The sequence below is a fragment of the Heloderma suspectum genome, chromosome 1 (assembly GCF_057233095.1).
Source record: "Heloderma suspectum isolate Gila_16-S chromosome 1, 16-S_ref, whole genome shotgun sequence".
In the NCBI taxonomy this organism is placed as follows: domain Eukaryota; kingdom Metazoa; phylum Chordata; class Lepidosauria; order Squamata; family Helodermatidae; genus Heloderma; species Heloderma suspectum.
This window is the reverse complement of record NC_139458.1, coordinates 437,692,029-437,712,214: the sequence shown is the minus strand read 5'-3', so window position 1 is coordinate 437,712,214 and position 20,186 is coordinate 437,692,029. Positions and strand designations below refer to the sequence as shown.

The 20,186-nt window shown below is 42.6% G+C and overlaps 1 protein-coding gene across 3 annotated transcripts; it reads right to left on the bottom strand.

Annotated features, from left to right (window-relative positions):
- Positions 1 to 217: 217 nt before the first annotated feature.
- LOC146360374 (E3 ubiquitin-protein ligase RNF212B-like) lies at positions 218 to 19,887 on the bottom strand. Of its 3 annotated transcripts, none has more exons than XM_084833197.1 (16): positions 19,770 to 19,887; positions 15,518 to 15,663; positions 14,526 to 14,578; positions 12,888 to 12,962; positions 7,200 to 7,315; positions 6,604 to 6,664; positions 6,392 to 6,420; positions 6,154 to 6,200; positions 3,493 to 3,535; positions 2,542 to 2,599; positions 2,371 to 2,431; positions 1,960 to 1,999; positions 1,702 to 1,799; positions 1,404 to 1,465; positions 1,236 to 1,276; positions 218 to 640 (listed from the first exon to the last, which is right to left on the bottom strand). In XM_084833197.1, the coding sequence occupies exons 2-16, from the start codon at positions 15,615 to 15,617 to the stop codon at positions 607 to 609; spliced, it is 918 nt and encodes a 305-aa protein (XP_084689323.1). In that variant the 5' UTR covers positions 15,618 to 15,663; positions 19,770 to 19,887; the 3' UTR covers positions 218 to 606. The 3 variants fall into 3 exon arrangements, with proteins under 3 accessions (XP_084689323.1, XP_084689314.1, XP_084689331.1); XM_084833188.1 differs by having other exon boundaries at positions 19,738 to 19,871; XM_084833205.1 differs by lacking the exon at positions 7,200 to 7,315 and having other exon boundaries at positions 19,738 to 19,885.
- Between the last annotated feature and the right edge of the window lie 299 nt (positions 19,888 to 20,186).

Here is a 20,186-nt window from a genome sequence, read left to right as displayed (position 1 = left end):
TTCCCTCCTTAGTTTGGGGTTATTCCAGACAGAGGGCTCCTAGCACTAAGAATCAAAAGGCATTGCACAGCTTCAGGGGCCATATAACTATTTCTATATTGACTGGCTGACTCTATTAATTGAAAGCTAGTTTCCACTTCAGTCTACTTAGGGGTAAGTTGTAGAAGGAAAGTAATTTATCTTGTGGAAGTGTTTGAAGAAAAGGGGAATCAACACTGCTTGAGATCTTTTGTTTTATCCAGGAAGCTCAATGAAACAGTAACATGTTTATTTTGGCTTCTTGCTTAAACATCAAGGAAAGGAGAAGTGGTCAGAACTCTCAGCAGCTGAACTGGAATCATTTGTGCAAACCAGTGGTGAAGATACTTATGGAAGTATGATTAGGCAGCAGAATGTCCCTCTGGATATTACTAAGCAATTACATTTTTGTGTGCATGTGTAACTTACAGTAACACAGTTTAAGACAGATAGGGAAGAGAATGGGAATGGCTTCTCCATCAGAATCCAAACTTCAATAGTGTTTGTGTTGTCATTCCTGTGCTGTCAGAAATCAGGATTGGAGTGACTTTCTGTGCTATGTTGCTGTTATTGAAACAGTCCTCCCTGTCATTGTTGGTGGACTCTGCTAGTGAAAGGGGGCCTACAACAGAGAGCACAGTAAGTTAGTTGCAGGGATGCATACTGCAGTTACTAACCCTACTAAGGTTATAATCAGCAAAACTCTGTTCTGTTTAGTCAAAAATAATGATCTTCAAACTGGTACACACACTTGACAATGTTTAAGGAAGATCTTATTTGCCACACTACATAAAAGCAAAAACCTGGCTCTGGGTGTAGGATTGGGGTGTGGTGGTTGATTTTGGGCTGCTTTATTCCACTCAAATAAATTGTGTCTGAAATTAATCCCAAAAGTTAAAATGGTTGAGGCCCTTAACATATTTAAAATAATTAGATCTCTAGAAACTAATACAGTCTTCTTGTAATTTGCAGTAAACTGCCAGCTTCTCAAGCTGTTCTCTGAAAGCATGTTGAGTTTTCCTGAACTGACCTAATTTATATCAGTAGCCACTGTCTGCAAGCTTTTGTTGCACAGTACCACAGTAGGAAATATTCTCCTCAAGGCTGAACAGTATGCATATCTGTAGTCTTTCAGAGCTACCCACCATGTTCTCCCAGCTCCCTGTGGCATAATGGTAATGAAGTCAGGTGGGATCCCGGTTAAGGTATTCACTCACCTGCTCTGAAATAACGGTGTAGTGTGAGGGGTGAACCTCAGCTGGGAAGAAAGAGAAACAAAAGTGATTTTTTTAAATACTCCAGTGAGATATTTGCACAGTCCAGACAGACAGACAGACAGACAGACAGACAGACTCTCTCTCTCTCTCTCTCTCTCTCTCACCCACCTGTACAGGGCACAGCCTCTCAATGCTGGAATATTCTGACACAGGGGCTCCCTCCATCTGATCTGTGGGTCAAAACCAATAGGGAATTGAACATTGCTATAGTGATAATCTGGGGGCCGGATAAACTGTTTTACCCCAGCCTCTTGGACTACTACATCCTTAAGTGGTGGGACAGTGCTCTCTACTCTGACCTCTGCTAAAGTGTGGCATGATCTGTAATGTTGTGTATGGAAATGGCAGAAAAAAGAAATCTGGAATATAGGATATTCTAGGTAGCAGTGCAAGTCCACCTACTCACCAGTGAAGATACTGAAGCTTGGTGTTGCCTGCCTCACCATGGTGGGTTGTAGGGTAATGACATTCAAGCCAGAGGTGTGAGAAGAGGAGGAAGAAGCCCTAAAGATGACAAAGGGAAAAGAGAACAACAGGGAAAGGGTCAAGCCCAAGCTACACAGATGGTCCTAGGTTCAATCCATGGCATCCCCAGTCAGAAAGCTCTCAGGCAGCTGAACTAGGAAAACTGCTGCCAAAGCCCTTCTCTCCCCCTCAAACTCACCTGTAGAATAAACTCTGAGTAGAAGCTGGAGAAGGAGTAGCTGGAAAATAGAACTTAGAGTATTATATCTGGTACAAATGACAGAGAGTCTATGGAAAAGTGATATGAAAAGAACAATGTTTAGTATGTGGGATATCACCTTGGATGTCTACTGTAGGATGAGAAATATGGACTAGAGGGATATAATTAGATGCAACCCCCACCCCCTGTCTTAACTTAACCTGCATTCCAGCTTGGCTGCAAAGGTGGCGTCTTGAGCCAGGGGAGTGGTATCTGAAATCCTTGGGCAAGAAGAGAGAATAGCCTGATTGTGTTTTTCCTGGTCCTGTGTTGCCATTTTGATTTTCATACTCCTTACAGCATTAAACATTTTTGGTATTCACTCCACCATTTGCCTTCAGTGTTTCTTACCATTATTAGAGTCAGCTGGAGTCGTCCTGCCATGAGTCACCCAGGTGGCTCCTGTGGCAAGCTGGAGAAAAAATGAAGGACTCCCACCATGAGTCTGGAAGGAACAAAATAATGTACCCATCCTATCTTTTCTTTACCTGGGAACAGGAAGGTGTTGGTGTAGGGACTCACTTGCTGGTTTGATGGGTGACTGACTCTTGAGGATATGGAATCCATGGAAGAGGAGCGGCTACGGGAGACAGCACAAAAAGTCAAGGACTCCTCAGTTGGAGTTGATGGCTGGCTAGACATGCAGATTCTGTAGCCACACAATCCAAATTCTGTGTTTGAAATAAATGTATGAATATTCATTCAAACATATCTAAGAAAACCTCTCCTTCAGACCACATCACAGAAGAGAAACCCAGGAAGAGGAGTTTATGCCATCAACTCCTAAAGAGACCATCAATGGCCTGAGAGGACGGTTGGCACAACCCCTCCTGCACCTTCCCTGGGGCTACAGAGGCAAGGCAGAAGAGGAGAAACCCAGGCTGGGGTGCTTGTGCCATCAGCTCCTGAAGAGGCATTCAACACTATATTGTGGTGTTTGTTTGGGGGTGGTTGGCATTTTTTTGATAATATTTGTTTGTTTGTTTCAGTATTTAAAATTCGTAAACTGCCTTGGGTGCCTTGGCAGAAAGGCAGTATAGAAATGGAATGAATGAGTAAATAAATAATATTCACACACTACATACACTTGATTTGCATAGTTGCCCAGTTTGGTTTTAGGGAGATAAAGTAAGTGAGCTGCAAAACTTGGAATTTAGATCAAGCTTTGTTGTTAGGGAGCTGCAGTAGCAGAGGTCACAACTGGAAGTATCATGTGTCAGGATGCAAGCAAGCAAAGGAAGGTGTGAAGGTTGGGAACTGTACTGAATAATGCAGGCCCTCCCTGCATTGAGTGAACACCCTCCACCACTTGAATTTTTAATAGAATCTACCAAGATGTTTGTACTTTTTGTCCTCTACAACCGTATCGGTTAGATTTTTGCTTTTGTTAAGTTCCTCTGGAATTCTGAACAGGCTCCCATATTCTCCACTATTCATCACACCTAAAGAAAATTAAATTCCTCTTGAGCCTACCTGACCACTACACTGGAATGCTGAAAACCAGACCGTGGTGTAACTGCAAAGTATGAGATAATGAGTTATTGTGAGGAGGGAGTGGAACATGTAACTATTTTTTTAGCCTGCCTTCTCATGGAGGAGAGGAGTAAACCTGTTCCTGCTGGCTCCACCCTCTGCTGACCAAGAAGGTATGAACATATGAACCTGCTTTACACTGCGTCAGAGCACTGATTCATCTAGCTCAGTACTGTCTACACTGATTAGCAGCAGCTTTCCAGCATTCAGAAAGGGATCTTTCCCAATCCTGCCTGGAGGTGCCAAGGATTGAACTTGGGCCTTTCTGAATGCAACACATGTACTCTACCAATGAACTGTAGCCCTTCCATGAAGGTATAAATGCTCAAGGTCAAAAAAGGCATGCATGCTTCAATCTGGCTTTCTTACCCCAGTATAGGTAAGATAATAGAAAATGTGCTGGCCTCTCAATGCCAGGTAGTTTTGGAGGATACTGATTATTTGGATCCATTCTGAGCCATCTTCAAGCCTGGGCTTTGGATAGAAACAGATTTGGTTGCCCTGGTGGATGACTGACACTGAGGAATGGGTAGAGGGAGTACAATCCTATTGGTTCTTCTGGCTCTCTCAGTGGCTTTAGATATCACTAACCATGGTATCCTTCTGGGTCATCAATCTAGGTTAGACTCAAGAGGCACACTGTTACAGTGGTTCTGACCTTTCCTGGAGGGTTGGCCCCAGAAGGTGATGCAGGGGGACTTCTGTTCTAGCCCAAGGCCTTTGGTTTATGGGTTACCCCAGGATTCTGTTTTGTACCCCATGCTCTCTAATATCTACATGAAATTGCTGGGAGAAGTCATCTGAAGGTTTGGATTGAAGTGTCAATGATATGCAGATGACACTTAATTCTACCTCTCATTTCTACCTGCTTATTCCACGAAGGCTGTGGGACTCTTGATCCAGCATCTGCAGGTGTTTGGGGGATGGATGAGGGCAAAGAAGCTGAAGATTAATCTTACCCCTTACTGTGGGTAAGGAAATCAGCCAATCTGGATGTGGGTTTGCAACTGGTTTTGGATTGGGTTGTGCTCCCCATGAAGGACCAAGTTTGTACTTTGGGTGGTCCTCCTGGATTCAGCACTATCTCTGAAAGCACAGGTGGTGGCAGTGGCTAGGAATTTATGTTATCAGCTTAGGGTGATACACAAGCTGCAACCCTATCTAGAAAGGATGGACTTTGCCTTAGTTACCTATGTGCTAATGACATCCAAGTTAGACAACTGCAATGGGCTCTACATGGGTGTACCTTTGAAGACAGTTTGGAAACTTCAGCTGGTACAGAATGTGGTCACCAAATGCTGAGGGGGGAGGGTAGCTGGCGCATGATACCAATATTATACCTGTTGCACTAGTTTCCACTGCATTTCTCATCCAATTTAAAGAGCTGGCTTCGGCTTTTAAAGTCAAACAGTTTGGGATCAGGTTTCTTGAAAGTCCACCTATATCAGGGCTAGGTAACCTGGTGTCCTCCAGATGTTTTGGACTACAATTCCCATAAGCCAGCATGGCCAGTGGTCAAAGATTGTGGGAGTTGTAGTCCAAAATATCTGGAGGGCACCAGGTTGCCTACTTTTGACCTACACTATATCAACCTGCCTATGCTTTAAGATCATCTTCAGAGGACCTATTTGTGTGCCCACTGGTGCCAACAATTTGGTTTGTGGCCAGAGGGGAAAGAGCCTTTTCAGGGGTGGCCCCAAGCTTATGGAATTCGTATTCATACAGCTCCTATCATTGCAAGCCTTTAAACATGTGTTAAAGGTTTTTGTTTTGTGCTACTTTTTTCTTGACAAATATATACTGCTGCTGTTTGATCTAGTAATAATTATTTTGTATGTTTTAGGGTGCAGTCCTATTCAGATAGGCAGCGTGACCACCTATCCAATGCAGAGCAGGAGAAGCACAGAGGGGATTGTTCCCTCCATGCTTCTCCTGCCCTGCATTTTCGGCTAGACAGCCGATTGCTGCTGTCTAGCTGTGGGAGGGCAGAGTGGGGGAGGAGACCCCACCCCAGAACGCCCTCCAGGAATGCCCCTTTTTGGCCACTGCACACTCCTCTTGCAAGCATGGAGCAGTCTGTCCTGTGCTGCTTCCGAAGCAGCGCAGAAGTAGGGGGAGGTCGGTTCCCAGAAAACCAGATATCCTATGGCCATCTAGCCACTGTGTAGCAGCCATAGGATTACTCCCTTAATGATAGTGTGCTGGGTTGGGTGCTGCTATTTTATTATTCTGCTATTTTATTGTTGATTTTTTATTTTTATGCTGCCTCTTACACTGTGTTTTTGATGTTTTATGGAGATATGTATATATGATGGAACTCATCTTGTGAGGGCTTGGGTTATGAATACAATTAATTAATTAAATAATTAATTAAATATAACATATGATAGCATATTTGCATCCCTGTAAGAAGAGTATGCAGGGTCTCTCATGTGCACATGCAGGCACACCCTCTAGTTTTCTCAATCAAAATTACATTTATTCATATATGTGCAGGCTGTAGCACATGCACTTTCAAGTTCAGTCACAAGAAGATATGCTGTCAAATGGACATTTTCCCAAGGATCTCATTGAATGTCTAGTGTGGAGCCATCTTCCTACCTGTTTGTAATGGAGGTGTGATGGCAACCGGCCTTGGTGCGCTGTTTCTGCAGCAAATTAAGAAGAATTTCGTTCAGTCAAGGTGGAAAACACATTACTTTGCCTCTCTTTACCCAAGATGTTCAGCTTGGCCTTGAGCCCAGAATGCTCATTCTGGTATGAAGAGGCTCTACTGTCTACATATCATGTGTTGCAATTCCTGACAATTGTCCAAAAAGGCCAGAAGAGGAACACTGACCTGTTACCTTGGAGATGGCACAGAGAGTCCTGTAGAGAGAAAGGAGACAGTTTACAAGACCCGTGTAAACACATATAGAGAAGGTGGCTCAAATTCTCTTTTGTACAGAGACAATTGCATAGAGAAAGCAGGACTCACTCCTTCCAGGAGAGGAGACCAGGAAGCAACATACAATGAGTTGGGCTTGTTCCCAACAAACAGCTCCACCCTACCTTCAAAAAGCTGAGACTCTTCTTCAGTTCCCTGTTCTCCTTCCGTAGCACCTCCAGTTCTCTAAGCATTTAGTGGGTAGGGGAAAGACACAAGATAGGTAGCTTGGGGAAAAAAAGTTGGCATTGTCCCTAATATCCCTTCATTCTCAATATTGACCCTTTAATTCTCATAGCAGATCACTTTAGCAGTGACAGAGAGCAGCAGTGGGATACTTCTTCCGTCACCCAACTTGTATTCTAACCTTTTGCTTGTTTTAACTGAGAAAGTTAAAAACAGGAGGGAGCAGAAGTACAAGTATCTCTAATCTATTGATTAATGTTCAGTGTTAACATTATCTTGATGGCCTGCTCCACTCCTTATCAAGAACTTATGCCCACTAAGAGAAAACACTTACTTTCTCTCAGAATAAAGATTTGGGGGATTTTTCTAATGGCTTTACAGACATGACTTTACTTTCAGGGAATGAGGAAGGGAAAAGAACTCTTGTGGGTATACTGTGCAGAAGTAGGGCCTATCATGCCATCTTGAATAATCCCCGCAGACATGACTAGCACTGTTTGCCTTCATTCATGTGAATGCAACCTATGTGCCTCACTTTTCCTGGGTAGTTAATTTCCGTTGAGCTCCCTGCAGGGCTCCTTCAGCCTTTGAAGCCCTGTGTTTGTAAAAAGAGGCCAGCAGCTCCATCTGGCCTTTCTGGAAAGTCCATACCTAAGAAGAGAAGCAATGGGATATGAGAATTTGGGGAACAGGAATTTGGGAACATTAGCTCTTGTCCGATGTAAAGACTATGGCTTGCTTAGGGAGATGAGGAATGTCATGTGAGCTTTTGCCACTCTTGGGGATATAACAACTCAGTTCATTCATACAACTGAATAATTAAAACAGACCTTACAGCAGATTTTTCTCCAGGGGAGATAAGCCTGGTTTCCCTCACCACTGCAATATAATTGACAGACATACTTAGCTGTGATTTGAATGCTGACTCAGTTGTCAGTCTTGCCCCTCCCCCATGCTTCAGGTGGGTTATCTGCCTTTTAAAACTTATTAAAGCACCAAATGTATGTTCATTCAATTAAACATCCATTTACCTCTTTTTTAAAAAAAGGTAATCAGTTCTTTTTAATTTAAGAAGCAACTTATAGGTTTGATGGGGAAGAGTCTCTAAAAGCAAAACAAACAAGGGAAACCCCTCTGGTGCATCTATGCCTCTGCTACCTAATATAAGAGGTAATTGCTGTTTACCATTAGGGAGTGGCAAGCCTGTGTTGGTTAAATGCAGTTTATGAGAAGTAGGTGACTCAAGTAACCCAGGAGTAACTGTAGCATACTTCTAGTACAATGTGAAGACAGATGGAAACAGCCTAGTATAAAATTCATTTATACATGACTACATGTTAAGAAAGCCTGCCTTTGGAGATGGATGAATACTTATGGATTCCTAAGGAATAACAACCAGAAATTTCTGCTTGATTGTCCTGTAAATGCCATAGCCCCTTTTGAAATACAAGGATGGCCTGTGTGGTTGATACAATTGCTCTTAAGTGCCCCCTCCCCCCAGACAGAGCTTGCCTGACTCTTTCGTTTACTGGAGAGCTAAGAGCACTGAAACAGTTGGAATGATGGGTGGAACACAAATGGTAGAAAAGTGCTTGCCTATATGCCTTAAATGGGTTAGGCCCAAGTTACTTGAAGGACCACCATCTTGCATACCCTGCACTCTGATGTCATTAAAAGAGGCCCTTGTAGCTTGCTGCCAAGGGTGCTGAGGCTGGTAAGGTCAAGATAGAGGGCCATCTCAGTGGTGGTCCCACACCTATGGAAACAGCTTCCATTTGGGCTCTGTCAGGCCCTTTCTTTGCAGGTCTTCAAGAAAGTTCTTAAGACTGACCTGTTTTCACTGGCCTTCCTGTAGTGTCTTGGGCTGTTGATTTTGTTGGTGGTTTCTGTTTTTATTTATTGTTATTGCTAATTTCTGTTTTATGGATTTTTGTTAAATTTGATTTTTATTGTAGCCATTTTGTATGGTTTTTATCTTACACGCCACCTTGAGAGCGTTCCAGCCCTTAAAAGCAACCTAAAAATAATTTCAAATTTGAAAAACTGAAAGTGAATCTGATCAAATACTGGTAAGGAGGATTCATCTTAGAGCCTGCTCTGTGGCAGTGATGGTAGCAAAGAAGCAATACTTCACCAACAACATCGGACAGTACCGTCCTACATATTCTTCCATGTGATACATGGCCTTCTCCAACTTGGCCTGCAAGCAGAGGTCCAGTTTCAGTTATTCATAAGGTGCTTGTAGAGGGCACGGACAAAGTGCATGGTGGGGTGCGGCTGGCCTACAACCCATTTGCTCAACCCTTGCTTTCTGGCTCATAATATTGGACAGGAGGGAATTAACCAGCTGAGTCAAGAAGGCTATAAAAGCATCTTTAGAAGAGAGAGTGGTCCAGACTACCTCAAAGGAGGTGATCATGCCTTCTACCACATGAATTAGGGCTGAACTGAACCACTGCAAAATCGTTGGCATGTCTGAATTTGGGGAAATATTTTACCTCCACAAGATAGGTGGCTGGAGACCAACATGGGTTACATCTTTTCATGGTGGAAGACAGGGTCTTTAAATCAAGGTTCTAAATTGTGTGAAGAGCCTCCACAGAAAAAAGGAGGCTCCCTGCTGCAGACAGCCACGCTTCCCACAGAGGGGGTCATAGGGGGGGAACAGAGCTAGGATGCTTATTCCTGCGCTCCCTCTTCACATGTAGAAGTTACATGCATTAAGAACACCAGAATACAGCTAATGTCTTGGCGAAAACAAAATGTTGTGCTGGATGTGATGCATCTCAAAGGCAACAGTTTCCTTGTTGTTTCAATGTATTACTTACGGTGGCCCAAACCTTATTATGGGGTGCACATCAGAAGTTCCATATTCTTTTCTAAATATACTAGCAATTATTGGAAGGTGAGCTCAGTGGCCCAGCGTACCCATCTCCAACTTCAGTTGGTGCACCAACTACTCCTGTTCTTAGATAAGGATAGCTTAACCACTGTGATCCATGCACTGGTAACCTCACAATTAGACTACTGCAATGCACTCTATGTGGGGATGCCCTTGTGCCTGGTTCAGTAGCAGCAACTAGTACAGAATGCAGCACCTAGGATGCTCAGTGGGGCACCTAGCTATACATATATTACACCTGTGTTAAAGAAATGCACCCCTTCATGGATCACTGCCTTGTTGTGGCAAAGAGGCTTGCGTAACTCAGTGAAGCCATAAGCTATGCCGTGCAGGGCCACCCAAGACGGACAGGTCATGGCAGAGAGTTCTGACAAAATGTGGTCCACTGGAGAAGGAAATGGAAACCCACTCCAGTATTCTTGCCAAGAAAACCCCATGGAACATATCACAAGGCTAAAAGAGATGACGCCGGAAGATGAGCCCCTCAGGTCGGAAGGTGTCCAATATACTACTGGGGAAGAGCAGACGGTATTTCCAAGTAGCGCCAAAAAGAGTGAAGTGGCTGGGCCAAAGCCGAAAGGACACTCAGCTGTGGATGTGTCTGGTGGTGAAAAGAAAATCTGATGCTGTAAAGAACAATATTGTTTAGGAACCTGGAATGTCAGATCAATGAATCAAGGTAAGCTGGAGGTGGTCAAACATGAGATGGCAAGACTGAACATCGACATCTTGGGAATCAGCGAACTAAAATGGACAGGCATGGGCGAATTTAATTCAGGTGACCATCATATCTACTACTGTGGGCAAGAATCCCTTAGAAGAAACGGAGTAGCACTCATAGTCAACAAAAGGGTGGGAAAAACAGTACTGGGGTACAATCTTAAAAACGATAAAATGATCTCAGTACGAATCCAAGGCAAACCATTCAACATCACAGTAATTCAAGTCTATGCCCCAACCACTGATGCTGAAGAAGCTGAGGTTGATCGGTTCTATGAAGACCTACAACACCTTCTAGAACTAACACCAAAAAAAGATGTCCTCTTCATCATAGGTGAGGAACAGATTTCAGGGATTAGACCTGATAGACAGAGTGCCTGAGGAACTATGGACGGAGGTCCGTAACATTGTTCAGGAGGCAGCAACTCAATCCATCCCAAAGAAAAAGAAATGCAAGAAAGCCAAATGGCTGTCTGATGAGGCTTTACAAGTAGCTGAGGAAAGAAGGGAAGTGAAAAGCAAGGGAGAAAGGGGAAGATACATCCAACTGAATGCAGAGTTCCAGAGAATAGCAAGGAGAGACAAGAAGGCCTTCTTAAATGAACAATGCAAAGAAATCGAGGAAAACAACAGAATGGGAAAGACTAGAGATCTCTTCAAGAAAATTGGAGATCTCAAGGGAACGTTTTGTGCAAAGACGGGCATGATAAAGGGCAAAGAAGGCAGGGACCTACCAGAAGCGGATGAGATTAAGAAGAGGTGGAAAGATTACACAGAAGAACTATACAGGAAAGATCTTCATGTCCCTGATAGCCATGATAGTGCGGTCACTGAACTTGAGCCAGACATCCTCGAGAGTGAAGTCAAGTGGGCCTTAGGAAGCATTACTAACAACAAAGCTAGCGGAGATGACAGTATTCCAGCTGAGCTATTTAAGATCCTAAAAGATGATGCTGTTAAAGTGCTGCACTCAATATGCCAACAAATTTGGAACACTCAACAATGGCCGCAAGACTGGAAACGGTCAGTTTACATCCCAATTCCAAAGAAGGGCAACGCCAAAGAGTGTTCAAACTACCGTACAATTGCGCTCATTTCACATGCCAGCATGGTGATGCTCAAAATCCTACAAGCTAGGCTTCAGCAGTATGCGAACCGAGAACTACCGGAAGTACAAGCTGAGTTTCGAACAGGAAGAGGAACTAGAGATCAAATCGCCAACATTGGCTGGATCATGGAGAAAGTAAGAGAATTCCAGAAAAACGTCTATTTCTTCTTTATTGACTACGCTAAAGCCTTTGATTGTGTGGATCACAACAAACTGTGGCAAATTCTTAAAGTGATGGGAGTACCAGACCACCTTACCTGTCTCCTGAGAAACTTGTACGAGGGTCAAGAAGCAACAGTAAGAACCGGACATGGAACAACCGAGTGGTTCAAAATTGGGAAAGGAGTACGACAAGGCTGCATATTGTCGCCCTGCTTATTTAACTTATATGCAGAGTACATCATGAGAAACGCCGGGTTGGATGAATCACAGGTCGGAATTAAGATTGCCGAGAGAATTATCAACAACCTCCGATATGCAGACGATACCACCCTAATGGCAGAAAGCGAAGAGGATCTAAAGAGCGTCTTGTTGAGGGTGAAAGAGGAGAGTGCAAAAGCTGGTTTGAAACTCAACATTCAAAAAACTAAGATCATGGCATCTGGCCCCATCACTTCCTGACATATAGAAGGGGTAGAAATGGAAGCAGTGACAGATTTTACTTTCTTGAGCTCCAAGATCACCACAGACGGTGACTGTAGCCATGAAATTAAAAGACACTTGCTCCTTGGGAGGAAAGCTCTGGCAAACCTGACAGCATAGTAAGAAGCAGAGACATCACCTTGCCGACAAAGGTCTGTCTAATCAAAGCTATGGTTTTCCCAGTAGTAATGTATGGCTGTGAGAGCTGGACTATAAGGAAGGCTGAGCGCCGAAGAATTGATGCTTTCGAACTGTGGTGCTGGAGAAGACTCTTACGAGTCCCCTGACTGCAAGGAGGTCAAATCAGTCCATCCTAAAGGAAATCAACCCTGAGTGCTCATTGGAAGGACAGATACTGAAGCTGAAGCTCAAATATTTTGGCCACCTAATGAGAAGAGAAAACTCTCTGGAAAAGACCCTGATGCTGGGAAAGACTGAAGGCAAAAGGAGAAGGGGACGGCAGAGGATGAGATGGCTAGATAGCATCACCGATGCAATGAATATGAACTTGAGCATGCTCCGGGAGAGAGCGGAGGACAGGAAGGCCTGGCGTGCTATGGTCCATGGGATCATGAAGAGTCGGACACGACTGAACGACTGAACAACAACAAAGAAATGCACTGACTATCAGCTACTGAGCCATGTTCAAGGTTTTGCTGTTGACATACAGAACCCTAAACAACTCAGGACCAGGACATCTAGCCCCTATATACCTAGCCCTTATATACACCCAGTCAGCCCCATCTTCCGAGGAGGCCTTACTGTCGTTCATTTTGCCAGTCACTGCCACACATTTTAGAATCTGGGATCTAGGAGGAATTCCAAAATAGTATCTGATTTGTCATTCTTACCTGAGAAATATGGTTAATATAGTTGAGTGCTGTTTCAACAGAGCTTTTGAAAAACTTTTTTTCATCTGGCCGCATCTGTGGGTCAGAAAAACAAACAGAGAAAGTGGAATTATAAGAAGTGAGTCACCCCTTTAAATCTTCTGAAAAGGCTAACAAATTTGAGTTATCCAGAGTTTCAGTTGGCATTGCATTTGAAAAGAGACCTAATGTTTTTATTTTTAAAAAACCTTCAATCATGAATATACTGAGTGGTGGCCTTTGGTCAGTCATTGTGTTTCTGCCCGAACTGTTAATATGAGAATAATTATCCACCTGTTCTGAGAATGAGTAAGGACTGAAAAGTGCTTTGCAAATTAAAAATGCTCTAGAAATGATTACAGCTTTCATTTAAAACTCTTAAATGATAGGTCTGCTCTTCAATGTAGACATGCGTTAACTCCCCACATCCAACTATATTAACTACTCCTTGATTTTAGGGGTGCTTTTAAAGTTGTAACATATGAGTGGTGTATGTTTGTGTTTGCTTTTGGGAAAAGGAGAGTGTTCTTTGGATCAAGTAGAAGCCAGAAATCATCATCACCACTCCTTCTAACAGCAAACTCAAGTGGTGAGTGCTGACATAATTCTAGCCAAAATGGGGCCACTGATAAGAGAGGTGTATCAGTATTCTTGGGGGACCTCGAGGTTTGCAGAAGTAACATTGACTATAAGTTGAAAAAGAAAAACAAACCTGGGAGCTTTTCTACACTAGGCATTCATTGTGCATTCATCATTCCCTTACTCATGGTTGTTTGCTGGTTCTTTAGAAGACTTTGTGACCCTCCAGTTTTGCTTGTTTGTCTAGTGAGCACTTTCAGCTAGTTTTTTTAGAGCAGAGAAAATGCAGCATTTAATTGTGAATGCAAAATAAAGCAATTTCCTCCTATATTTGCACTATTCCACTATACTACAGTGCCATCTAGAGATTATGTAGTGGAAAAGCAGAAAAGGAAACACTCCTTGTGTAGTGTTCAGATCTCAATTCTGCATTGAAGCCAAAAGTAGATGCAGCCAATTCACAGCTTCGTGTAGAAAAGCTCTGGAAGGGGGCAATGGAATGGACTGCTGGAGGAAAGTCTAGCTGAGTGGCTGGCGCCCTGAATAGGAACATTCCTATCACAATGTGAGAATATATTGCAATATTTTGTTGTGGGATTCTAATCCCCAACACACACACACATCATGATACCACAGCCATTGTTTTGAGGATCAGGCTACTTCTTTTTAAAACAATCAAATGGACCCTTGTAGCATCATCATATACTTTCAAATGGCACAAGTTAGCAATGGAGGATCTCACTAATGCCATGTATACAGGTAAAGCCCTTTTAATGATCCAGCTAACTATTTAGGGCACAATCCTATTCATGTTTAGACAGAGAAAAGGCTTCCAACTCCCAGCATGCCCCAGCATGCTGGGAGTCATAGGCCTTTTCTCTGTCTAAACATGCATAGGATTGCGCCCTTAGTTTCCTTTAACTATTTATATCAATAAAAGGTTCATACATATGCCCCAATTAATGTGATACAAATAGAATTTCTGTGTTTCAAAGAGCCCAGAGAGAAGAGGGTTCCTGTTACAGAGAAACTATAACTTACACTATCATTGAGAAGCAAATATTTGCTGCTTGTTCCACAAGAAGGGCATTTATCTGCCAGGATTAAATTGCAAAACATATTAGTACAACCTATTGAACGTTATCATAGATAATATTGTTCCAAAAGCACAACATAGATCAGTCCTCTAAATACACAAGGATGTCTTCAGAATTCTTAGAATGTCTTTTTTTAAGAGCATTTAAAATTTTTCTACCTACTACAATAGCCCAGTTGCACTTTTCAGAATAACTAATATTTATTGAAAATATAAACACTGTATTATTTTTGACCTCTTGGCTTTTGATGCATTAAGAAGTTGAGGGCACAAACTTTGGTATGGCTGGCTGGGAATGCTGGGAGTTGTAGGACTTTTTTCTGTCTAAACATGCAGAGGAGTACGCCCTAAGAGTCCTAGCATTTTTTCTGTATCATGTCACTGTAGGATGTAGGGGAGAACTTAAATAGTACAAATATTAGCAAAAGTTATATACAAACATGTGCAAGACCCAGGAGACTGATATGAAGGCTTATTGCTGATCTGTAAGGGGTGGGAATCAGTGATTGCTTGAATGCCATACCCCAGTCACAGTACGAACATCATATTCATTCATTCGGTTTATTTGTATCACACTTTTCCCTCCAAAGGGAAGCCCAAAGCAGCTAACAACATCATACAAAAACAAATAAATTCCAAAAAACAACAGTATGAAAAATTATCTGACAATGAAAATACAATAAACCTGTACACTTTCAATTCAATAAGAAAACACCAATTCAGTTAATACAAAATTAATAAACAATATATCAATAAACAAGGGGTTAATAACATAAAAACATATTTTAGCTAAGTAACACTTCTGTCCTTACTCCAGCAGTCAATACACTAGCCATGCAAACATGCTGTAGAGCCAGGAGAAACCAAGAGAATAGGCACAACCAGTTAATACAGTAGTAGCACAGGATACAAAAAGTCATCACGTTGTCACTCTTACCTGAGGCAGAACATTTTTTGCAAAATATGTGTCCACAGCTGGTGACACAAAAATCAGATCCCTCCTGACTGAAGCACTGGTTGCAATGAAACCAATCCATGTTGCAAAAGGGAGAAGCGCAACAGAGTTCCCACTGAGTTCCGCTCCTGTTGGGAAATGTGGCCAGTAGAACTATGTGTAGCACATGTTAAAATGGGAAAGTTTAGAATTGGGGTGTTTCTGCATAGTGGACAGACTGAAAGCCTGGAAGGGCATATCCACATCAGTGGCTGTACTGCTGGTGTTATTACGAACCCAATTCTTCAAAATAATTCATTAATATAATTTGCCCTCTCACATCAGCTTGAAGATTGATTGATTGATTGATTGACTTATAACATTCATATATTGCTCAACATCTAAACAGATTCCATAGCGGTGAACAACAAGAGATAAAATGAACAAAAGATAAAAAGAAGAAACATGATATTAAGATTATTCTTTAAAAAACAGAGTGCCAATAAAACTGAGGTTAGTCAGCCTAGGAAGGCTTCCTGGAAAAGAGCTGTTTTCAGGAGGCGCAGAAAACAACCCAGTGTTGGCACCTGCCTGACCTCCGGAGGCAGGGAGTTGGAGTTCACAGGATGGGAGCCACCACACTGAAGGCTCTTCTCCAGGTGGACTCCAGTCGGGACATAGGTCCATGTGGAACCGCCAGCAGCATGCCCTCTGATGACCTCAGTGATCAGGCAGGTGGGTACGGGAGAAGGCGCTCTCTCAGTATCCTAGTCCCAAGCTGTTTAGGGCTTTGTACACTAGATAACAATTTCACCAAGAACAATTGATCAACAATTGAACAATTCTTATTTTTGATTGTTTATAAAATTGTTTTAGATGTATGAGTATCTCTGTGTGTGCTGTCTGTTTATATGTAACTGGTTTTTTATAATGTATTTTTAAGGTTTTAATCTTTGTAAACTACCCAGAGAGTATGGGCTATTGGGCAGTATAGAAATGTAGTAAATAAAAAAATGAGATCAGGCACTGACTGCCCCCCAAAGTTCACAATCTGTATGCACCATCCAACCAAGGTTAAGCATCAGTTCCACTGATTACCATGTGACAGTCACATGTGCTTAATTCTGTCCCATTGAAATAAATAGTACGTAATAATAGGAAAGGGTAAAAAGGGTTGAGAGTGAGCAAACTGAAGCTTAATCTAGACACAATGAAGATACTTGGAGTTGGGCGTTCTGGCAAACTAAGAATAAGTGCAAGGCGTGCTTCAGATGGGGTGCATCCCCATAAAATGAGGTATACTGCCTGCCTCATTCATGGAATTTTATGGGGTCCAGACGGACATCTTCTGTTTGTAACCCTGCCATGTTTTCTGATTGCATTCTCAGCCGTTTTTCTTACCTCTGTTAAGGAGGGAAAGATAGAAAAGTAAAAGTTCCAAATGTCTTTCGATCAGTAGCACTAGGTGTTGTTTGTCTGGAAGCACCCTATAGGAATACCTTTTACAAGCTTTGGCTGGTGCACCAGCTACACCCTTTCCTTGAGAAGTCAGATGTTGCCATGACTATTCATACCCTGGTCACCTTCAGTTCAATTATTGCAACACATTTTTCAATTGAAGATAATTTGAGAACTTCAGTTGATCCAGAATGTGACTGCCAAAATATTTACTGGATCTGGGACCAGTATCATAAGAATCACCTCTACCCATATGAGCCTGTATAACTTCTGAGTTCATCTATGGAGGCTCTGCTCTGTTTACCCCCAGCTGTCAATGGGACAGAGTCTTTTCTGTGGTGGCACCAAGGTGGTGGAACTCCCTGTGAAAAGTCATTTGCCTGGCCATATCATTGCTCACCTTTTGTGAGAGCCAAGGCTTTTCTTTTCCAGGAGGCTTTTTTGGTATGGTTTTAAACATTTATTTTCAGTCTGTTGCTGCTCTTCATACTGTTTGTTGATTATTTTATAATTTTAATATATTAATATTTTAATCTCTTGTTTTAGAAATATGCACTTGCTGTCTTAAGTAAAACCTTTTTAGAAAAATAACATATGCATTTTTTAAAAATCTAAGTAAATAATAAAACATCTCTAAATATTATGGGATGCAGTTCTATACCTTTGGACCACAATCCTGCCCAAGTTAAGCACTTTTAGGTTGCACTGATTAAAGGAGTTAAGCACATGCACAAATCTCTTCCTTTTTAATCAATAGGATGTAAAAGTGCTTAATTTCAGCAGGATTTGTCCTTGGTTTTATACTGTCAGTTTTAGCTCTGCTGCACTGTTTTTTAAAGCACCATTTTGGGCTTATGTCATAGAACAAGTTAATCAACCAGATGTTTCTCTTCTAATTTCTAAAATATGTTTGAATTCTTTTGGATATCTGGGGACTTCAGGCAGAACAAAACCAAAATAATAACCCATTAAATGGCTAATTATTATGTAACTGCTTCATTTATAGTCATGGAGGAAGAAACTTTAGCTGATACATTACCGTGTAATTAAGGCTAATTAATCAAAACTGCTGGCTAGTTGTGATTTTTAATAGTGTAAGTGTTCATTATTTGGTGTGTTAACAATTATGTTCCCTATGCCTTCTAATCTAATTAATCCACAAGCGTTTCCTCCATTATAATACTTTTCTTCTATTAATATTTTATTCAATTTTTTAAAACTTCCCTCTATTACCATCTTAAAACTGAAACAAACTGCAGACACAGCTTATGCCTTCTACCAGAAGCGTTGGTTTCTTTGAAAAGTATTTTATTCCCTGTCTGAGGAAGAGTTCTGTGTAACTGTAGAACTCACACACCTCTTTGTAAAAACTAATCGTTTACTAGTGTGTGACTGGCCCAAAGTCACCCAGGGAGCTTCCGTGGCCGAGTGGGGACTAGAACCTGGATCTCCCGACTCCCAGTCCAAAACTCTAGCCACACCACCACACTGGCTATGACAACAGATTTCGATATTATGATGTATATATGATTGATTTTACCCCTTCATGGATCACTGCCTTGTTGTGGCGAAGGGGCTTGCGTAACTCAGTGAAGCCATAAGCTATGCCGTGCAGGGCCACCCAAGACGGACAGGTCATGGCGGAGAGTTCTGACAAAATGTGGCCCACTGGAGCAGGAAATGGCAACCCACTCCAGTATTCCTGCCAAGAAAACCCCATGGAACAAAGGTCCGTCTAATCAAAGCTATGGTTTTCCCAGTAGCAACGTATGGCTGTGAGAGCTGGACTATAAGGAAGGCTGAGCGCCGAAGAATTGATGCTTTCGAACTGTGGTGCTGGAGAAGACTCTTACGAGTCCCCTGGACTGCAAGGAGGTCAAATCAGTCCATCCTAAAGGAAATCAACCCTGAGTGCTCACTGGAAGATCAGATACTGATGCTGAAGCTCAAATATTTTGGCCACCTAATGCGAAGAGAAAACTCCCTGGAAAAGACCCTGATGCTGGGAAAGATGGAAGGCAAAAGGAGAAGGGGACGGCAGAGGATGAGATGGCTAGATAGCATCACCGATGCAATGAATATGAACTTGAGCGCGCTCCGGGAGAGAGCGCAGGACAGGAAGGCCTGGCGTGCTACGGTCCATGGGGTCACGAAGAGTCGGACACGACTGAACAACAAAATGATCGATTTAATGTTGTTTCTTTTATCATATCAGTTACTGTATTGTATGTATTAAGGTCCTAATAAGGCATTGTCGCTGTGAATTTTAGCTAGCATATCCCAAGTTTTTGAAATTTTGTGGAAAGAATGGCTGTCCATGAGAGAAAAAAACTCTAAAAATCCAGTTGGGCAATGGCTTCATTTTGAGGGACGTTCACTTCAAAAAGGGTATTTCCCTATGACATAAGTATTATTGTTCTTTCCTTCAGATTAAAAAAGAGATGTGTATGCCCCTTATTTTGTATCTTTAAAAAGGACAAAATAATATCCAGATAAAAGGGAAATGTTCCTTTTAAAGTGAAAGTTCCCCACAATTGGAGGCGTCCCACATATAAGGCACCTCCATGAGAACAGCTTAGAATCATAGAATAGCAGGGCTGGAAGGGGCCTCCAAGGCCATCGAGTCCAACCCCCTGCTCAGTGCAGGAATCCAGGTCAGAGCATCCCCGGCAAATGGATTGCGCAACTCCCCTCTGCCTCACGGAGAAGGCGCTGCTCTCCCCTCAAGTAATGTGCAACCTATTATCCTGCTTGCACATGGCTACCTGGTAAGCTAAGTTTTAAATTCATAATTTACAAATGTAGGCTTTCTGTTGTGCTGGGGTCTCTTCCCCCTCGAGACGCAGCTCTTCCCTTTTCCCGCCCTTTTCTTGAGGCCGTTTTGCTGCCTCAGTACTGAGAGAAAACGACCGTGTAAAAAGGCGGGAAAAAGGGCTCCGGCGCGAGCCGTCCGTTGGGGGCGTGGCTAAGGGAAGGGCTCCAAGGGAAAGAATGAGCAAGGGGGAAGGGGCGGGTTAGGTGTGGCCATGAGGGGAGAAATAAGGCGCGTATCGCCTTCCCCCAACCCGGCGCTTTCTAGATTTTTGGACTTCAGCTCCCATCAGCCCCAACCACCCTGGCCAATTATCAGGAACGCTGGGAGTTGTAGTCAAAAAGCCACGTTGAGAAAGGCTGCCATGTGGGATGAGGTGGTGGTTGGAATTGTGGAGTGGAC

Bases quoted from the DNA above. Each gene is read 5' to 3' on its own strand.
- LOC146360374 (XM_084833197.1), bottom strand. From the start codon at position 15,617: ATGGATTGGTTTCATTGCAACCAGTGCTTCAGTCAGGAGGGATCTGAT. The intron at 6,421-6,603 runs GTAGGGTGGAGC...TTCTCTCTACAG, and splicing joins AGAGTCTCAGCTTTTTGAAG to GACTCTCTGTGCCATCTCCA. The intron at 3,536-6,153 runs GTAGGAAGATGG...CATACTTTGCAG, and splicing joins CACACCTCCATTACAAACAG to TTACACCACGGTCTGGTTTT.